Source organism: Bidens hawaiensis, unplaced genomic scaffold, assembly GCF_021521415.1.
Source record: "Bidens hawaiensis isolate Kalapana, Puna unplaced genomic scaffold, B.hawaiensis_p1.1 tig00007984_1, whole genome shotgun sequence".
NCBI classification, from domain to species: domain Eukaryota; kingdom Viridiplantae; phylum Streptophyta; class Magnoliopsida; order Asterales; family Asteraceae; genus Bidens; species Bidens hawaiensis.
The window spans coordinates 779,127-797,444 of record NW_027491558.1 but is presented as its reverse complement, the minus strand read 5'-3'; the positions used below and the strand labels follow the sequence as shown (position 1 = coordinate 797,444).

Here is an 18,318-nt window from a genome sequence, read left to right as displayed (position 1 = left end):
GGTTTTTAAAACATTGCTTTTATCATGATCATGACTTTCATGCAGCACTTTACGACCATGACAAGCTGTGATCATGCCTTATGACATCTTATAACATTTATGTTATCTTCTTAAAATCATATAAAATTACTTGCATTTTATAGGTATGCTGATATTTTATAGGTATGATGTCTTGGTAAATTTGAACTCAAGATAACAAATTCTATTGATCAGTGGAAATGGTCAATGATTGAGATGTTTTGGGTATTAAGGTTATGAGGTTGATTTTAGGATTGTGAGATAACATAACTCATAACCAAAGATGCTGGTAAGTAAATGAACGGACATAAACAAACGTCTACGAACATAAATGATGTACGAAACATGTGTTCATGTTTGTTCGCTTAATTAAATAGACGAACATATACGAACTTCCCACTGAACGCTAGGTTTGTTTACAGGCATAAGCGTGACGGAGCGATTTTCCCCCCTAATAGGTTGTCACAAGTTTATGTAAGTTTTTTAATAGGTTTATTGGAATTTAATAATTCGTGTTAACTTAACTGGTATTGGCGAATACTAATCCCAAGTCAATTTATCGTCACTGGCGGTTCCAAATTTTAAAAAGTTTGCCTCTAATGATCCCTCGTCAAAAAGGACTTAGCGGCGTTACACACACATATATATATAAACACACACACACACACATATTTCTGAATTTCAAAATAATGTATGGCTTTTGATCGGAAGAAGGAAACGAATTGATTGATGTAAACATTAGTTCGAAACGGTGCTTCGATTCGTATCCCCCTTCCGATCAAAGGTTGTTAAGTCCTTTTTAGTAGTGTTTTGCAAACGGATCAAACCCACGAGACTTGACTCGCACCCGTTTAGTGGTATTCTCAGGACCGAGGACCTGAACTATTGTAAATAACTAGGTCTGATCGGTTCGAATCTCATGGTCTTTCCCCGGTTTACATAAAGAGAAAATAGTCAGACCCGTGAAACCCGGCCCGGATTCTAAGGACCCAGAAACCGACCCTGTTGTAAAAATAAGGTTTTCCCCGGTTTATGCTCAACCCTACCTTTTTAACGGGGAACCACTGAGTGTCAATTTTTTAAAATTTGACACCAACAATAATAATAAACTAACTTGTGATTATTATAGGCCAATACCATTTAAGTTGACATATATTTTGAAAGTGAATAATATATTATTATAATTATTGTATTTTATGTAACACGTTTTCAATTACTATGATGAAGAAAACAAAAGGGGGAAGAAAAATAAGAAATTAGGTTTCTGAATTCGCTTCCAATAACCAACCAACACACACACTGTGTTTATACATACATATACACACACACACATATATAAATATCTCAATTCGTTAAATCAAATTCATTTTCTATCAACTCCGATCTCCTACAACAGGTATACATACATACATCTTATTCATCCTTTTAATCGCCATTTTTTGTACCTAATTATCTCAATTTACCGTCGTTTTTGCATCGATTGAGCTTCGATCCGATTATTATTATTATTATTATGTTAGAAATTTAGACGTTATGTTAGCTGTTGCTACTTGTAAATTGAGGAGATTAGGTTTGAATTTTGATATTATTATTATTATTATTATTTGTAATTAGGTTAGATGGAGACGAATTTTGTGTCTATTGTGCAAACGCTCGGCTCGTTTCATGATCTATTCTCAAAGCTCGAGCTCAGCTTGTGAGCAGATTTTCAAGCTCGAGCACGGCTCGGTTACTATTGATCGATTATTTGCTATGTAATTATAAATGTTTTTTTATATATTTGTTTTTGTTATAATTTTATGTATAAAATAATATGTTATTTAGTTATGCTTATTTAATTTTTCATAATATTATATATATATATATATACACATATATAGGGTAAGGATCCTAAGAGAACCATTGGCAAATTGACAACTTTGAGAACCATGTTGGACCACTAAAAAAACCCTCTAAAAAAATTATAAAACAAACAAAACCGAAAATTTTAAAAAAGTAAAAAAACCAAAATTCTTATATTTCATTCCGGTTTCATTAAAAAAAACCGATTTTTTTTTTAATTCGTATTATACCTATACACATATGTATACTTTCATTTAATCTCTAGTTACGTAATATACACATATGTACATTATCATTTACCTTAAATTATACATATGTGTATAGGAAAAAACATGTGTGTACATATTATACATATATGTATAATAAAAAAAACCGATTTTTTTTCTTTTTAATTCGTATTATACCTATACACATATGTATACTTTCATTTAATCTCTAGTTATGTAATGTACACATATGTACATTATCATTTACCTTAAATTATACATATGTGTATAGGAAAAAAACATGTGTGTACATATATGTACATATTATATGTATATGTATATGTATAATTTAGCTAAACCGAGAATTTTTTTTTTAGAAACCGGGATGATAAATAAGAACTTTTGGTTTTTTTACTTTTTTTATCTTTGTGTTTTTTTTTGTTTTATGATTTTTTTTATTTTTGGGTTTTTTTGTGGTCTAAAATGGTTCTCATAGTTCTCAATTCCCAAAAAGTTCTCACATGATTCTGATCCTATATATATAGGCCTGTAAACGAACCGAACGTTCGGGAACTACTCGTGAACCGTTCGGCGGGAAGTTCGTTTATTTAATAAACGAACGAACATGAACACAAAATTTTTGTTCGTTTAATTAAACGAACGAACATGAACACATGTTCCGTTCGTTCATTTATGTTCATGAACGTTCGTTTATGTTCGTTTATGTTTATTTATTTATGTTTGTTTATGTATTAATAGAACATAATTAAATATTATCTAGATAGGTAATCTGATTAAAGGTTTTTATATTTGTTAATTTGCGTTCATTTAAGTGTTTTCATTAAAGTTCATTTATGTTTGTTTATGTTCATTATATTTGTTCATTTATATTCGTTTATCTTTGTTCAGTTATGTTCGTTTAGATTTTAAACAAACAAACACAAATGTCCCTTTTTATATAAACGAACATGAGCATAAATATTTGTTCGATTAAGTGTCCGTGTTCTTTTAAAGTTAAATGAACGAACACGAGCATGCCTTTGTTCGTGTTCATTCAATTCGTTTACAGGCTTTCATTATTCACGTTGATGAATGCATTGGTCTCAATCTATAGGCTCTGCCGATTTTATTTGTGTTTGTTTGTGTTCGTGAACACATTATTTTCTTAACGAACGAACATGAACAAGGCCTTGTTCGTGTTCGTTCGGTTCGTTTACATATATATTAATTAATTAATAATTATTAAATATATATTTTAAAAAATTATATAAATGACAGGCTCGCGAGCCGGCACGAGCTCGATAAGTGAAGCTCGGGCTTGGGCTCATTTATTAAACGAGGTTACTTTTAGGCTCGGCTTGATCGAGTTTTTTAATAATCCGATCTCGAGTAGCTCGTTTGCAACCCTGCTAATCGTTTGCAACCCGAGTAGGTGAAACCGAAATCACATGGGTAGAGTACCAATTAGTGATTAATCATCGATTTGCACAACACTGCTTGTTAGTTGAATCGCATGCTAAGATTCTGGCAGCAACTTTAATTTGGTCATTTTCTGATAGTTTCTAACAAAACAGAGTAAAGCTTGACATTTTAAGAGAGTTTAGTGAATCAATAAACTGCAAGAAATATATATATATATATATATATATATATATATATTATGATTTGAAGCTTAAATCAGTAGCTAGGCTCTTTGATTTATGAGACTTATTCTGTGTGGCATTGATTGCATCTCTGTTTGTATCCTGTTGATGTGTACTGTAGATCATAATGTGAAAGAACAAAAGCTCACATCATCATCATCATCGTACTCAGTAAATCCCACCGATAGCAAAGCTATGGTAGGGTCTGAGGAGGGTAAGATGTAGACAGCCTTACCTCTACCCCGAAGGCATAGAGAGGCTGCTTCCGGTGAGACCCCCGGCTCGATAGTAGTTTTGCATCAAGCCTTGGACATAAGGCACATAACACTCAACCAACGGGACATCGGCCGATTGGTGCGTGTACCCTTGTCTTTCGGCTATCAGTGCCACCACATAATGCCTGATTAACCTTCCGCCACTTTTAACGTTATTTTCACGAGATTAGTAAAATAACGTCAAAATTAGTGCAATTTCACTTTTGCCCACCCGAGGGTTCACACATATATACATCATATGGGCGCACCGCAAGCAGGGCGTTGAACAAAAGCATAGGACATAGGACATAGATAGTTTGAACTGTATGCACATAACTTATTTATCAGTTATATTTAATGAGTTGATTACTAGCTATAATATCTCATTTTCTATCTGTTGGTTTTTAAAATATTACATGTCTATTTATACAAACTTAGGAGATGATTGATGGAAACGAGTCACAAATTGAAATGTAATTTGTAGGGATTTAAAGCTTAGGAACCAAGTGACCTTTGGCCCAATGGTAGATTGGTATCAGTGAATTGTTACAACTCTTAGGTTGTGAGTCTAAGTCTCTTTACATACATCAATTATCAGTTTGCTAACTGTTTAGTTTATCATTAACAAAGGCAATTAGAATTCTAAAATCCCACCTTAGTATGTATTAAGAATGTATAGGATAATGATAATATTAATTTTGTTATTCATATATCTTTTTGTTGAGATATGCAAGTGATAAATCATGAACATTAGTGACCATTTTCTATGTCATGCAGGTTAAGTTAAATTGTTGTTGACTCGTCAATTAAGACGAGGTGTTTACTTGATGGCTGAAGAACAATTGGATTATAGAGATGAGGAATTTGGTGGGTCCCAAAAGACACGATATCATGGTGACGGAGCAATTCCTGCACTTGCAGATGATGAAATTGGTGGTGAAGATGATGAATATGATGATTTGTACTACGATGTTAACGTTGGTGAAAATTTTCTACAAATACAACGGGCCGAGTCGCAACCGTCTGTTAATGTTGGGAATGGAAATTTCCATGATCAAAAACCGACTTTCCCTGAAGCCCAACCTGAATCTATGGTGCCACGAGATAAAAACATACCTGGGCCTGTACCCGAAACCGTTTATCCAAATGCTGGCTTGAATAAAGAAGGGTTGACTGTTGATCTTTCACAAAAAAGAATGGTTCCTGAGGAGAGTAACAGTATGAACTTTCACATGACCCAAAAACCTTCAGTTGAACCCGTATCGGGGCCCATTGGAAATGATAATGGGCCTATGTTAAATTCAAATACAGGTCATGGTCCAGGTGATGTTTCAGTGCCAGGCCATCAGATGGGTGGGAATCAAGTTAGACCACCCGTGGACAACGGTGCAACGACTCTTTTTGTTGGGGAGTTGCACTGGTGGACAACAGATGCTGAGCTGGAAAATGTTTTGTCTCAATATGGAAGGGTGAAAGAAATAAAGTTTTTTGATGAAAGGGCTAGTGGAAAGTCGAAGGGGTATTGCCAAGTTGACTTTTATGATTCGAGCGCTGTTGCTGCTTGTAAAGATGGGATGAACGGTTACCTGTTCAACGGGCGGCCTTGCGTGGTGGCTTTTGCTTCACCGCAAAGCATAAGACAAATGGGTGCTTCTTATAGTAATAAAAGTCAAAGTCAACCAATTCAATCTCAAGCGGAACCACCAGGGCGAAGACCGGTGAATGATATGGCAGGAAGAGGCGGTGGAAATTATGGGCGTGGTAATTGGGGCCGAGGGGGTATGAACCGGGGTGGTGGGAATATGAGAGGTAGAGGGGGGATGGGGCCGAAGAATATGAACACACCCGGGTTTGGAAACGGGCCAGCTGGCGGTGGCTATGGAGGACCTGGTTTTGGTGGTCCGCCAGGTGGGTTTATGCCTCCTCAGGGTATGATGGGTGGTGCTGGGTTTGACCCGATATATATGGGTCGTGGGGCGTATGGCGGGTTTCCAGGAACCGGTTTTCCCGGTATGATGCCACAGTTTCCCGGCGTTAATCCCATGGGGTTAGCTGGGGTGGCGCCACATGTGAACCCAGCCTTTTTTAACCGAGGGATGATGGGTGACACGAGTATGGGTATGGGATGGGGTCGGGAAGACCATGGTCAAAGTCAAGGTCAAGGTCAAGGTCAAGGTCAAGGTCAAAGAACTCGAGAGTCAAGTTATGGTGGTGAAGATGGCGATTCGGAACATGGGTACGGTGGCGGTGAGGTTAGCCATGAAAAGTTGACCGCCACTCGGTCAAACGCGGTTTCTCAGGAAAAAGACCGTGAATGGTCAGAAAACTCTGAAAAAAGGCACCGTGATGAGCGGGATCCGATGGACCGTGATAGGTATGAAAAAGATTACAAGTACAAAGAAGAAAAAGATAGTTACTGGGAACATCACCGCCATAAGGACCGCAACACCAGTTATGAGGATGACTGGGACCGTGGTGGTCAATCTTCAACACGGTCCAGGAGCAGGTCCCGAGCTATGCCCGACGATGACCGCCGACATCACCGTTCCCGGTCCCGAGACGCGTATTACGGGAAACGAAGGCGCTAATCTGGTGGGATTACAGTCTTCAACTTGTTGCTGTTTGTCATCAAATCACTATATGCAAAAATCAGCTTTTGGGATTATAAAAAGTAAGTTCTACACATTTGGAAGCACGGCGTGGATTATATTATAGCGATATATCTCTACAGACTTCAATGCTTTAATTATTGTGGTAAAATCAACTTAAACAGTTAAAACCCGTGATACATTTATAGTTATTTGTGTGTGTGCGTGAGAGAAATGCGTGAACTTTTGGAGCTTTTGTCATTAACCGTATTCAGGGAAACGTTATGACCTGGACGAAGCTGACAAGTTAAAATTTTCATCAACTGCTGGTCTGCTCCAAAATTAGTTTTATTATTTTTTTCATGTATATCATGTTTTGTGTTGTAACATCATCCCCACATTGTCATGCAGTCATTTAGTTTCTGATTTGTTGTATTAGAAATCTGTTTATGTTTTCTTAGAATCTCGTACAGGGTATATGCAGCCCGTTTTATAGTTGTAAATACCGTTGTAATATGTAGCGATTAGGCTCCGTGTTTAGATCCAGTTTTAGGCCTACTTTGTGTTCTTCGGTTGCTCCTGTGTTTTAGAAGGGCTGCAGCCGAAAGATTTTCCGCATGCTTGTATGCTGTTGTTTTCTAGCTGTACATTGTAACACAGTATAGTATCAAACATGACACAATTTTGTGCTAAACCTACTGTACATCATAAAGAGTTTGATTTTCCCATAATGCATCTTATCTTATGTGGTTTAATACTGAGTCTCATATTATTTGAGATTTTGAACTTGATCAATCTTGGATTTGATCTGTTCTGATTATTTAATGTGTGTTACATACGACTAGAGGTGTACAAACCGGCTATTTTCAGGAACCGGAACCGGGTAGGAGCCGGTTCCAGGTATGGTCAACAAAAGTCAAAATCGGGGCGGGTAGGAACCTGTTCAGGGTATAGTTGGGTATTTGACCGTTTTTTTTTCGGGTTTCAAGTAGGGTCGGGTCTGGTTGGGTATTTCCGGTTCCGGTTCCGACAGGTCGGGTCGGTTCTGGGAAGAAATCCAATACCAGGTCGTACCCGCGGGTAGGGTAGGGTACGAGTAGGAACCGGTCTGGGTCGGGTACGGAACCGGGTATTTTGTGCACCTCTACATACTGGGTCATAAGGAATAGTCTGTGTATGCGGCTCTTTAGGTGAGTCCCACATTATTCTAGTCCAGATACTGGGTCATAAGGAATAACACGTCTCAAACACTATCATTGTAGTTTGAGGTGTATTGGTTGTGAATGAGATTACGAGAACAGAACTCCACACTGTTAAACGTGTTTGGGTGGGATAACGATGGATGATCTCTTGAAAAATCTCAACTAGTGGTTTCTTATAGGTAAAGCGAACAATACTGGTTACTATTAAGAGCCGGATGTTATAGTGTGATTTCATACTACTTTTTTTGAATAGTGGGTTTTATATGTGATATTTGTCAGTGTGTTTAGATCGTTGTTGGTTACGGTGTTAACTTTTATCACACTTGTTTTTTTTTTTCGTTTGCCAAGTTTAGTAAACGGTACGGCTATTTGCTTAGCTGTCGCCTTTCTAGCTATGTTCGGCAAGTATGTGGTTGATATTACTTCAATTTGGTTTTGGTAGATTCATATTCATATGAAAGCTATCTACTGTATATGTTCATATAATTCTTTTGATTCATGGTAAGCTATATTAAGATTGTTTGGATTGCCTGTCAAATGTGTTCATAAGATCTTTTAAATTTTCTTGTACCTTAAATGTGCGCTATGGATCTACTATAGTAGTGCGATTAAAATCAGGATATGGTTGTCGTATCGACGCTCCTTGTTCACTCGTCATTGTTTACATGTGCATACAACTTGACTCGAGAGATTTAACTAAAAAGTTTATGAATCGATGCCCGTCAAACATGAATCTCGTTTTGACATTTGTTAAGTTGACAAATACACCATGGAAATTTCTTTAATCGAACTTGATTATGATGAGAAATCGAGTTGATGCTTGATTGCAACATCGTGTTTTTTTAGCACAAATCGTTATCTATTAAAACAAATATATTATCTATATGAAGAGTTCTAAGTACGTAAAACGGTTTGTTAAAAGTTGATTTTAACTATTTTATAATGTTTAATCATGGCTTTAGACTTGATAAGACACAATTATATAGTTTAGATAACAACCTTGGATTCAAGTTTAAGTTTATTAAGTGTTCAGGACTTACAACTTTAGGTCTTGGGATGTTTACTTGTTATTAAGGCTTCATAATGGGCTGATGACCCAAATTATTGAACACGACTCGCATTATTATTCGTGTCAAATTTAAATCATAACCTACGCATACAAAATTTGGGTCGGCCCGAAAGTGAACCCGAACATTTATCAAAATATATTTATAGGTTTTTTAGAAAACAAAATAGTTATATCTGAGAGTCCGTAGTAGAGCAAATGAGTAATATGAATTTATTTAATTTTTTTTGAAAATATTAAAAGTTCATAAAATCGAATTGGAAATTGTAATGGTGTATTAGGAGAAATGGAAAACCAAAAAAACATTAACAAAAATATAATTATATATATTTTTTTCAAATACTTAAACGAGTTAATAGGTCAACCTGTTTTTATACAGGTCAACCCAAACCCAACCCATTTTTGTTAGTTCGGACCCATTTAAAGTTCGAGTTGGTCGGATAGTATGACATAATAATGTCAAAAAATTTCTAAACTTAATATTTCAAATACCAAAGACTCCTAACCAAAACGTATGTTTAAACAAAAGACAGCAAATGTTCGAGTTTTTTTTAGGTTTCAGGTTTTTCGGGTCGGTTTGATCATGTTCGGGTATTCCTGGTATTTTCTTATTCTAGTTGGGTCTCAGGTTTCGGGTAGAAATGACAGACGTATGTCAAACAATAAAAGTCATTGAAAATCTATTCCAGTTCTATATTTAGGTTAATAATCTATATTTGGATTCAACATCTTTGTGGTCTAGAACACAAAGAAACAAAAATACCATTAAACTACCGACTTTAACGGTCAATACAACCACTTTTCAATTTCTTCCACTATATTAATCCAACATTGTACTTCATTCAATCTCACCAAAATCATCATACCAAAAATAAATAAAGACCATATCCCATTTGTTTCAAATAAAGAAAATAAGATGGCCATCAACCGATTTGTTGTTCTTGCACTCGTCCTTGTAGCCATGGTGGCATACGTATCGGCTGGTGCCGATACGCCAGCTACGGCAGGTGACAGTGCAGGAGCTCCAGCAGGGGGAGCAGCTGGGGCACCTGATGCTGCTGCTGGTGGTGGTGCAGGTGCTGCTGTTGCTGGTGCTGCCGGTGCTGGAGATGCTGGATCTCCCGATGCTGCTGGTGGCGCAACCAGCGGCGCTGCACCTGCCGAAGGTGATGCTCCATCGTTTAAGGCCTCTGCTGTTTACGCAATTGTAGCAGCTGTTGTTGTTGTCGGGTGTTTCTTTTGAATAGTTTTTGTTTAAAGTGTAATAAAGAGTGTAACAAATGGACCTTGTATTTGTCCATTGAAACCGTTATTTTTCAATATCATTCGTCATTAAGATTAATGATTAATGTTGCAAAATAATGTCCCCTTTATATGTCATTTTTATATGGCTTGTAGGGACGAATATATGAAAAAAGAAAGTTATATATTTATAAGATGGTATCAGTTTTTCTAAAAGAAAATGTGTAGCACTAGATGTTGTAAGATATATGTCACAATTCTATCACTATGCAACTTATCAAGGCTTGTAGGGATGAATATATGAAAAAAAAAGTTATATATTTGTTATAAGTTTTACATCAGTTGACTCGTATCCTTTTTCTGATCAAAAGCCCTAAAATATCGGTTTGAAACTCGAAAAAAAAAACGTAACGGCGTTAAGTGTTTTTTAACGGAGGACCATTGATACAAAAATAGTTGAAAGGTTGGACTGTTGATAGTGATTTTTAAATATGGGATTATTATCGGCCAATACACAAAATGTGGTATTATTTATTTCCAATTTGCCTTTAAAATACAATCTTTTATAAAATTCCGAGTATGCCTTTGCGAGTTTGCGGCATGCTTATTTTTATCTGCGTTTTGATGTAAGTTTCCTTCAAAACGGAGTTATGCGTGATCATGTACAAATCGTCTAAGCATAAACGAACAACTCCTTTTTACCATTATGACATGGTACTTTTCTAATATTTTGGTCTAGATTTTGCTATTTCACGTTTTAACGTGCCACATATATATTTTCGGGTCTCTCTTGCGCTTACCATAGTGTGTATATCAAAAAATGAAAAATTTTATGCCCAACACAACATGCAGCCTTTATAATATCCCGACACCACCTGACCAAAACCAGGCCCGACATGGATTGGAACATTTGGTAAAAGAAGCAACAACAAGGCTTTATTAGGGGCGAGCAATAACTAAACCGTTAACCAATGAAACCGAACTGAAATTAACCGATAATCGAATCAAGCGAAAATCATTATCAACTAATTTTTGTACCCTCGATTAATCGAAAATAACCAAATTGAACTGAACCATTCAAATTTCATGCAATTTTAGCTTTTATACATTCATTTAATGTATTTTGTGTAATATACCACCATTTCATGCGCTTACATATTCATTTCGTATATCCATACACTGATTTCATCTATTTATAGCAATTTCATATATTTTTAAGTAAAATATTAAGCCTAAATTTGTTTTTGATTATTAACCGGACCAAAACATCAACCTAATAAATCAAACTGAACCGAAAAATCAACCTAAGGTAAAGACTTGGTGTTCCATATGGCCTAGGCCTATTCTTGCCCCTATCATTTATTTTTGGGTAATGATAGGAGACTTGAGAGTAGGTGGCCTTTACTAGTTGGATTCTTGAACTGAACGAGTTTTATCTTAGTGCATTGTCGTGCATTCGGGTGAGTGGTATGCCTTAGGTGAGGGTTTTCTTCGGATAAAAAAATCGAGTGTATTCCGATATGGTGAACTTGGCCAGCAACCCATTTGAATGATTCATTGCCCGCTAAAAAAAGTTGGATTACATATGTGGAGGAAAAAGGAAATATTTTTGTTTTATTGAAATGTTGGGTTGGGCTGTGAATATGGATAGTCTTAATGATTCATTAATAATAAAAAACAACCAAACAATTTACAATGAAGTGGCAGGTAAGCGGGCAACAAGCTGGCCCGCAACCCCCCTTTTGGATAGCAAACCCAACCCTACTTGGTTAACTTGGTCGAGTGCTTGAGCCTAGAGGTGGGTAAATAAACCGATTAACCGAACCGAAACCAGTTTAGAACCGGTTTGTAGTTTTCTCCACAAAAACCGGTTAACCGAATCGAAACCAGACAAAAACCTGAACCGAAGCGACCAAACACCTAACTGAAACCAATCGTAACCTGGACAAGAACCCGGTTTCATCCCGAACTGATACCAATCATAAATCAGTTTTGACTTTTATTGACCAAGTCGAACCGATTTTAACCCAAACCGATTTTGAGATTTAAACCGATTTGTGCACCTCTACTTGAGCCTAACCGACCCAACTAGTACACAAACACCCAAGCTACATCATAACATTAGGTGATAATGAGAGACTAGTCAAGCATGCGACATTCAATAGTTGGATCCTTGAATTAAACGGGGTTTGTCTCCGCGCACCGTCGCATCTTCCGGCAAGTGGTAGGCCTTAGGCGATGGTTTTTTCCGGATCGAAAATTGAGCGTCTCCAGATAGAGGCGGGCAAATAAATCGATTAACCGAACCGAAACCGAACTGGTTTGAAACCGATTATAGAAACTGGTTTGGAAACGATTTGTAATTTTCTCCACAAAAACCGGTTAACCGAACCAAAACCGGTCAAAACCCGAACCGAAACCGATCGCAGCATTGTAAGAAACTGGTTTCAACCCAAACCGAAACCGAAACCGATATAAACCGGTTTTGACTTTTGTTGACCAAACCAAACCGTTCTCAACCCAAACCAGTTTGTGCACCTCAGCAGTCCAATTGAAGAATTATTCGTGACCATTCACAAAAACTTAATAATTAAATCAAACCGATTAACCAAAAACCGATTAGTTAATTTTGTTGAGCCTAATACCCGACCCGTAGACACACCCAAGCACTATATATAACATTAGGGCAAAACAAAACCACCAGCATAGAGTCACTGTGTTTGGATCTGACCAACAATGGCGTTAGCGTTCGACGAGTACGGACGTCCGTTCATAATACTCCGAGAACAGGAAAGCAAAAGCAGGTTACGCGGATTAGACGCTCAGAAGGCTAACATCGCCGCCGGTGTAGCCGTGTCTCGGATCCTCCGTACGTCACTCGGTCCTAAAGGCATGGATAAGATGCTCCAGAGTCCCGACGGCGATATTACTATCAGTACGTGTTGTTTAAACGATGTCGTTTTGATTAGTTAATAGTTAGGGTTTTATTTGGTTTTAGATGTTCAGTTTTAGGTATTAGGTTTTGGATCGATAAAAGCTTGCAATGAGCTGAGCCTTATAGAGTATGAGTCTGAGCTTCACGTATCGAGCTCGAGCTGCCTCACGAGTCTAAACGAGCTTTTTATTTAGTTTATGTAATACACACAAACACATATATATACACATATTTATAAATAATTATAGTTTTATATAAAGTTATGATAAAAACAATTACTAGTATGTGTATTATGTTATATATAAAATGTATAATTGTGAATATATAAAATATATAAACAAAAGGCTCGAACTGAGCAAGCCTTATAGTATAAGGCTCGAGCTCGGCTCATTTCGAGCTTTATTTTCAAACCTCGAGCTAGGTTCATTGTTAGATTTTCAAGCTCGAGCTCGGCTCGTTTACTATTTGTTAATTAATTTTTTTATATAGTTATAATTATTTTTATATGTTTTTTTTTCTATTATAATATTATATGTATAACATAATATATATCATTTAGTTATTTTTATTGATTTTTTCATAACATTATATATATTAATTAATAGTTATTAAATATATATTTTAAAAATTATATAAATGGCACAGGGCTCGTTTATTAACCGAGCTTACTTATTAGGCTCGAGGTCGGGCTCGATTAAGCTCGGCTCTAGCAAGCTTTTTAACGAGCCGATCTTGAGTAGCTCGCGAGTATCTCGGCTTGTTTGCACCCCTACTTATAGAGTCTGATCTCAAGCTTCATATATCGAGTTCGAAGCTCATGAGTCTAAACGAGCTTTTTATTTAGTTTATGAAATATATATTTGTATAAATAATTATAGTTTTGTATAAAAGTATGATAAAAACAATTAACAATATGTATTATCTAATTATTTTGTTTATATGTATTTTAATGTTTGGTTTTATATCTAGGGTGAATCAACCAAAGAATCTTATGTGTGCTAAAAGGTGTTTTAAATTGGGCTATAATCGCTTGCTTATAAACGTAAGAAGAATCTGTTGGTTTAATATTTGTTTTTCTGACATTCTAATTAATTTTTAGCAAATGATGGTGCAACAATCCTGGAGCAAATGGACGTTGACAACCAAATTGGAAAGCTTATGGTTGAACTGTCACGTAGTCAAGATTATGAAATTGGTGATGGAACAACTGGAGTAGTTGTTGCAGCTGGTGCACTTTTAGAACAAGCCGAGAAGCTTTTAGAACGTGGAATTCATCCTATTCGAGTTGCTGAAGGATTTGAAATTGCTTCAAAGATTGCTGTTGATCATTTGGAACAGATATCCCATAAATTTGATTTCAGTGCTACAAATATTGAGCCGTTGGTTCAAACTTGCATGACCACCTTGTCCTCTAAAATGTGAGTTCTTGTTATTTTGTATTTCATGAAACAATCACTTATTCAAGAAAAGGCGAATTGCATGAAATAGAAACGTATTTCATGTTTTACCAGATTCTAACAACTAACTTTAAAGTAATCCTATTTTATCAATCAAGTTACTTTTTTATAACTGGTTGTTGCGACGAATGACATGTTCAACTGGTAAAAGGTCAAACTTTTACCGTTTTTTTCAAGATTGCTGATGGGATCTTATTTGCTAATGCCATTTTAGTGATTATGTAATAATGTATGTCACATGGCTTTTGATGTGTCTTATAATAAATATTTTAAGTATAATGTGAAAACGGATCATCTTTTCAACCTTTGTTAATATTTTACACATAAGCACAAACATGTGAAATTTGTTATGAAAAGGTTGATTGCTAAAATTGGTAAAATATCATAAGCTGGATTCTAATTGTGCCTAATTTTAATGTTGGTTGCAAAGGGTAAATTTGTAATTTTTAAGGGCAATTTAAAGAGTTAACCTGCTTATTCACTTTATTGAAAACAAACAACTGATTTTACCCTAAAACAATCATATAAACACTTCCCTTCACCCAAGCACTCAATAGTGCTTGTCTGCTTATAACACATGCAATACAACCTTTTTAAATGAGCAATCTTTAATAGGAAGTTGCTGTTAGTTTTCCTTGTTTGATTATTTTTAATTGAGCTCTACCTTTTAGTGTGAATCGATGCAAACGTAGCTTGGCTGAGATTGCTGTAAAAAGTGTCTTGGCTGTTGCTGATTTAGAGAGGAAGGATGTTAACCTAGATTTGATCAAAGTGGAAGGAAAGGTTGGTGGGAAGTTAGAGGACACGGAGCTTATTTATGGAATTGTTGTTGATAAAGACATGAGTCACCCACAAATGCCAAAGCAAATTGAAGATGCTAAAATTGCTATTTTGACCTGCCCATTTGAGCCGCCGAAGCCCAAGACCAAACATAAGGTTGACATCGATACAGTTGAAAAGTTTCAAACTTTGAGGAAGCAAGAACAGAAGTACTTTGATGACATGGTTCAGAAATGCAAGGTAAGTTGATATATATATTATGTAAAGAGTTTACACCTGTTTACTTATGAATGGGTAACATTGGATACCTTTTACAAGGAAGCTGATCTACACGACCCAATTAAAAAGATTTGTTAAAGTGGCCCAAGGTTCATATTTAATGTGTAAGGCTTCCTAAATCATTTTTAAAAAGACAAAAGTGTTGTTCAAATGTGTATTGATAAAAAATGATAAAAAGGAAGTGGGTTAAATGGGTCAAAATTGGCCCAAGTTTAATTTCAATGCATAAAACTTTCTACTGATGTTTTTTTTCTTTTTTTCTTTTTTCTGTCGAAAAGTTAGATTATTGTTGAAATAGTATAGTGTGTATTATCACATTAATCATAATTTTAAATTCCTTTCTTGAACCAGACGAACATTTTCTGTACTAGGCTGTTCGAGCTTCATGCCTTAATAACTCTTGAATTTGATCTGTTCAGGATGTAGGGGCTACACTGGTAATTTGCCAATGGGGCTTTGACGATGAAGCAAATCACTTACTGATGAACAGAAATTTGCCAGCTGTCAGATGGGTTGGTGGTGTAGAACTGGAGCTAATAGCAATAGCTACTGGTTTGTGCCTTCTAAAAGCTATTTATAAGATTTTTTGCTTTAATACAAACTGTTACCACAGTTTTCATTAATCTCTTTATTTATTTATTTAATCATGCAGGTGGTAGAATTGTTCCTAGGTTCCAGGAACTAACACCTGAAAAACTAGGAAAGGTAATCTTGTTTCATGTTTCTTTCATGCTTGTTTATAGGAAGATACTGTGTAAACAACAATAATTGATGTGCACGCAACAAATATTATGGGCATTTTTACCTTTACGTCTCAAGAGACGTGAAAACACAAGTGTTCTATAATGATAGTAAATTGGTAAAAATTATAATTGTTGTGTGCATGTGAAAGATTTTAGATCAATTCCAAGGAGTTGGTTAGTTACGTCATGAGAGATTTATAGAATTCCTTTACAAAAAGAATTTGTATGCATTACTTGTAGATAGGCACTCATGGCAATGTTGTATTATTTCTGTGTGACAGGCTGGTTTGGTTAGAGAAAAGGCATTTGGTACCACAAAAGATCGAATGGTTTATATCGAGCACTGTGCAAACTCAAAGGCTGTTACCATTTTTATTCGTGGAGGTAAGTTATAGATGTATGTATATTAATAACATTGATTCGATTGTTTTTTGATCATATTAATTTATATACTTAAATTTATTTGTTGTGAGAATAAAGGTAACAAGATGATGATAGAGGAGACAAAACGCAGCATGCACGATGCATTATGTGTTGCTAGAAATCTCATCCGTAACAACTCGATTGTATATGGTGGCGGGGCTGCAGAAATCTCATGCTCAATTGCAGTTGAAGCTGCTGCTGATAAATATCCAGGCGTTGAACAGGTACAAAACCGTAATCTACATTTTGTGGGTCCCATTGTGTAACTATTTACTGAATATGCCGTTTTTTTTACAGTATGCCATCAGGGCATTTGCTGATGCGTTGGACTCTGTACCCATGGCTCTTGCGGAGAATAGCGGTTTGCAACCGATTGAAACATTATCTGCAGTGAAAGCACAGCAAATTAAGGTATTTATGCCATTAGTATATAGCAGGGTGCTGTAGAGGGGCAAATTTGGTAATTATAATATTTATTAACTGTTGGTGTTTAGTATGTGTTTTAAATAGGGCTGAGCATGGTTCGGTTTTAGGAAAAATCGAAACCGAAGTCCTTGGTTTTTTTAATATACAAACTGTTCGGTTTTGGTTTTTTGGTTTTTTTTCGGTTTCGGTTTGGTTATAGTCGGCTTTTTTTCATTTATGTGTAGAAATTGCAAAAAATTTTAAAAATAAAGATGATGACTTTAAGCTTGTAAGAATGTATTTGAGTACCATAAATATATTAAATACAAAAACCAAAAATAGACACATGTTACGTGGAATCATACGACTAAAAGTTGCTAGAGTCGTAGAGTTTAAAATTTAACAAAGTTCTTAATAATAAAAACACCAGAAGGTTAGTCCTAATCTTTATATATCATCTTGTTCATCTTCAAAGTTTAGCCTCAGTCTTCATCATTTTAATAATCTTTATCACCATCAATCGGTTCAGTCCGTTATTTTTTTTGGTTTTTTAAAAATGGAAAACCGAACTGAAACTGAAAATTCAGTTTTTCAAAAATACAAAAAATTAACCATCAGTTAATGCTTCGGTTCGGTTTTTTCGGTTAATTCGGTTTCGGTTTGGTTAATTCGATTTTTAAAGCTCACCCCTAGTTTTAAACATATTTTGGTTTGAATTTGTGTAGGAGAACAATCATTGCTGTGGCATCGACTGCAACGATACTGGTACGAATGATATGCGTGAGCAAAACGTATTCGAAACCTTAATCGGCAAGCAACAACAGATCTTGCTTGCCACACAAGTCGTGAAGATGATCTTGAAGATCGATGATGTCATCTCTCCGTCAGAATACTGATATCACGGTTTTTACCAACTTTCAAGTTTTGATTAAATGTAGAACGTTGCAGCCAATTGTTTGCTTTAAACCTAGTATTGTTTTGTACGTGGTTTACGGATCTTGCTGTCAGTTGTTTGGTGTTTTTTGTTTGTGTTATTTTGAGAAGAGTCCGTCTTGCTCTTTTTGCGTACAATTCTCTATTGCTTTCTCAAGTTTTTGAGTTTTTATGGTATTTGTGTTCACACACTTTATGAATCTTATTCATCGTCTAAATGTGGTGTCTTTTGAGTATAGACGGTACCGTTGAGCCCAAGATGTTAAAGTGACGAACAACAAATGCTCAGTTGGCGGTGGATG

The 18,318-nt window shown here is 35.9% G+C and overlaps 2 protein-coding genes across 2 annotated transcripts; both read left to right on the top strand.

The window, feature by feature from the left end:
* Nucleotides 1–1,300: 1,300 nt before the first annotated feature.
* On the top strand, nt 1,301–6,568 carry LOC143636538 (uncharacterized). Its single transcript, XM_077104108.1, has 2 exons — nt 1,301–1,414; nt 4,741–6,568. The coding sequence occupies exon 2, from the start codon at nt 4,791–4,793 to the stop codon at nt 6,549–6,551; it is 1,761 nt and encodes a 586-aa protein (XP_076960223.1). The 5' UTR covers nt 1,301–1,414; nt 4,741–4,790; the 3' UTR covers nt 6,552–6,568.
* A 6,228-nt stretch (nt 6,569–12,796) lies between these two features.
* On the top strand, nt 12,797–18,020 carry LOC143636555 (T-complex protein 1 subunit epsilon-like). The gene is made up of 9 exons (XM_077104121.1): nt 12,797–12,996; nt 14,096–14,414; nt 15,125–15,473; nt 15,932–16,064; nt 16,165–16,217; nt 16,537–16,639; nt 16,736–16,902; nt 16,976–17,089; nt 17,809–18,020. The coding sequence occupies exons 1-9, from the start codon at nt 12,798–12,800 to the stop codon at nt 17,977–17,979; spliced, it is 1,608 nt and encodes a 535-aa protein (XP_076960236.1). The 5' UTR covers nt 12,797; the 3' UTR covers nt 17,980–18,020.
* The last annotated feature ends 298 nt before the right edge of the window (nt 18,021–18,318 follow it).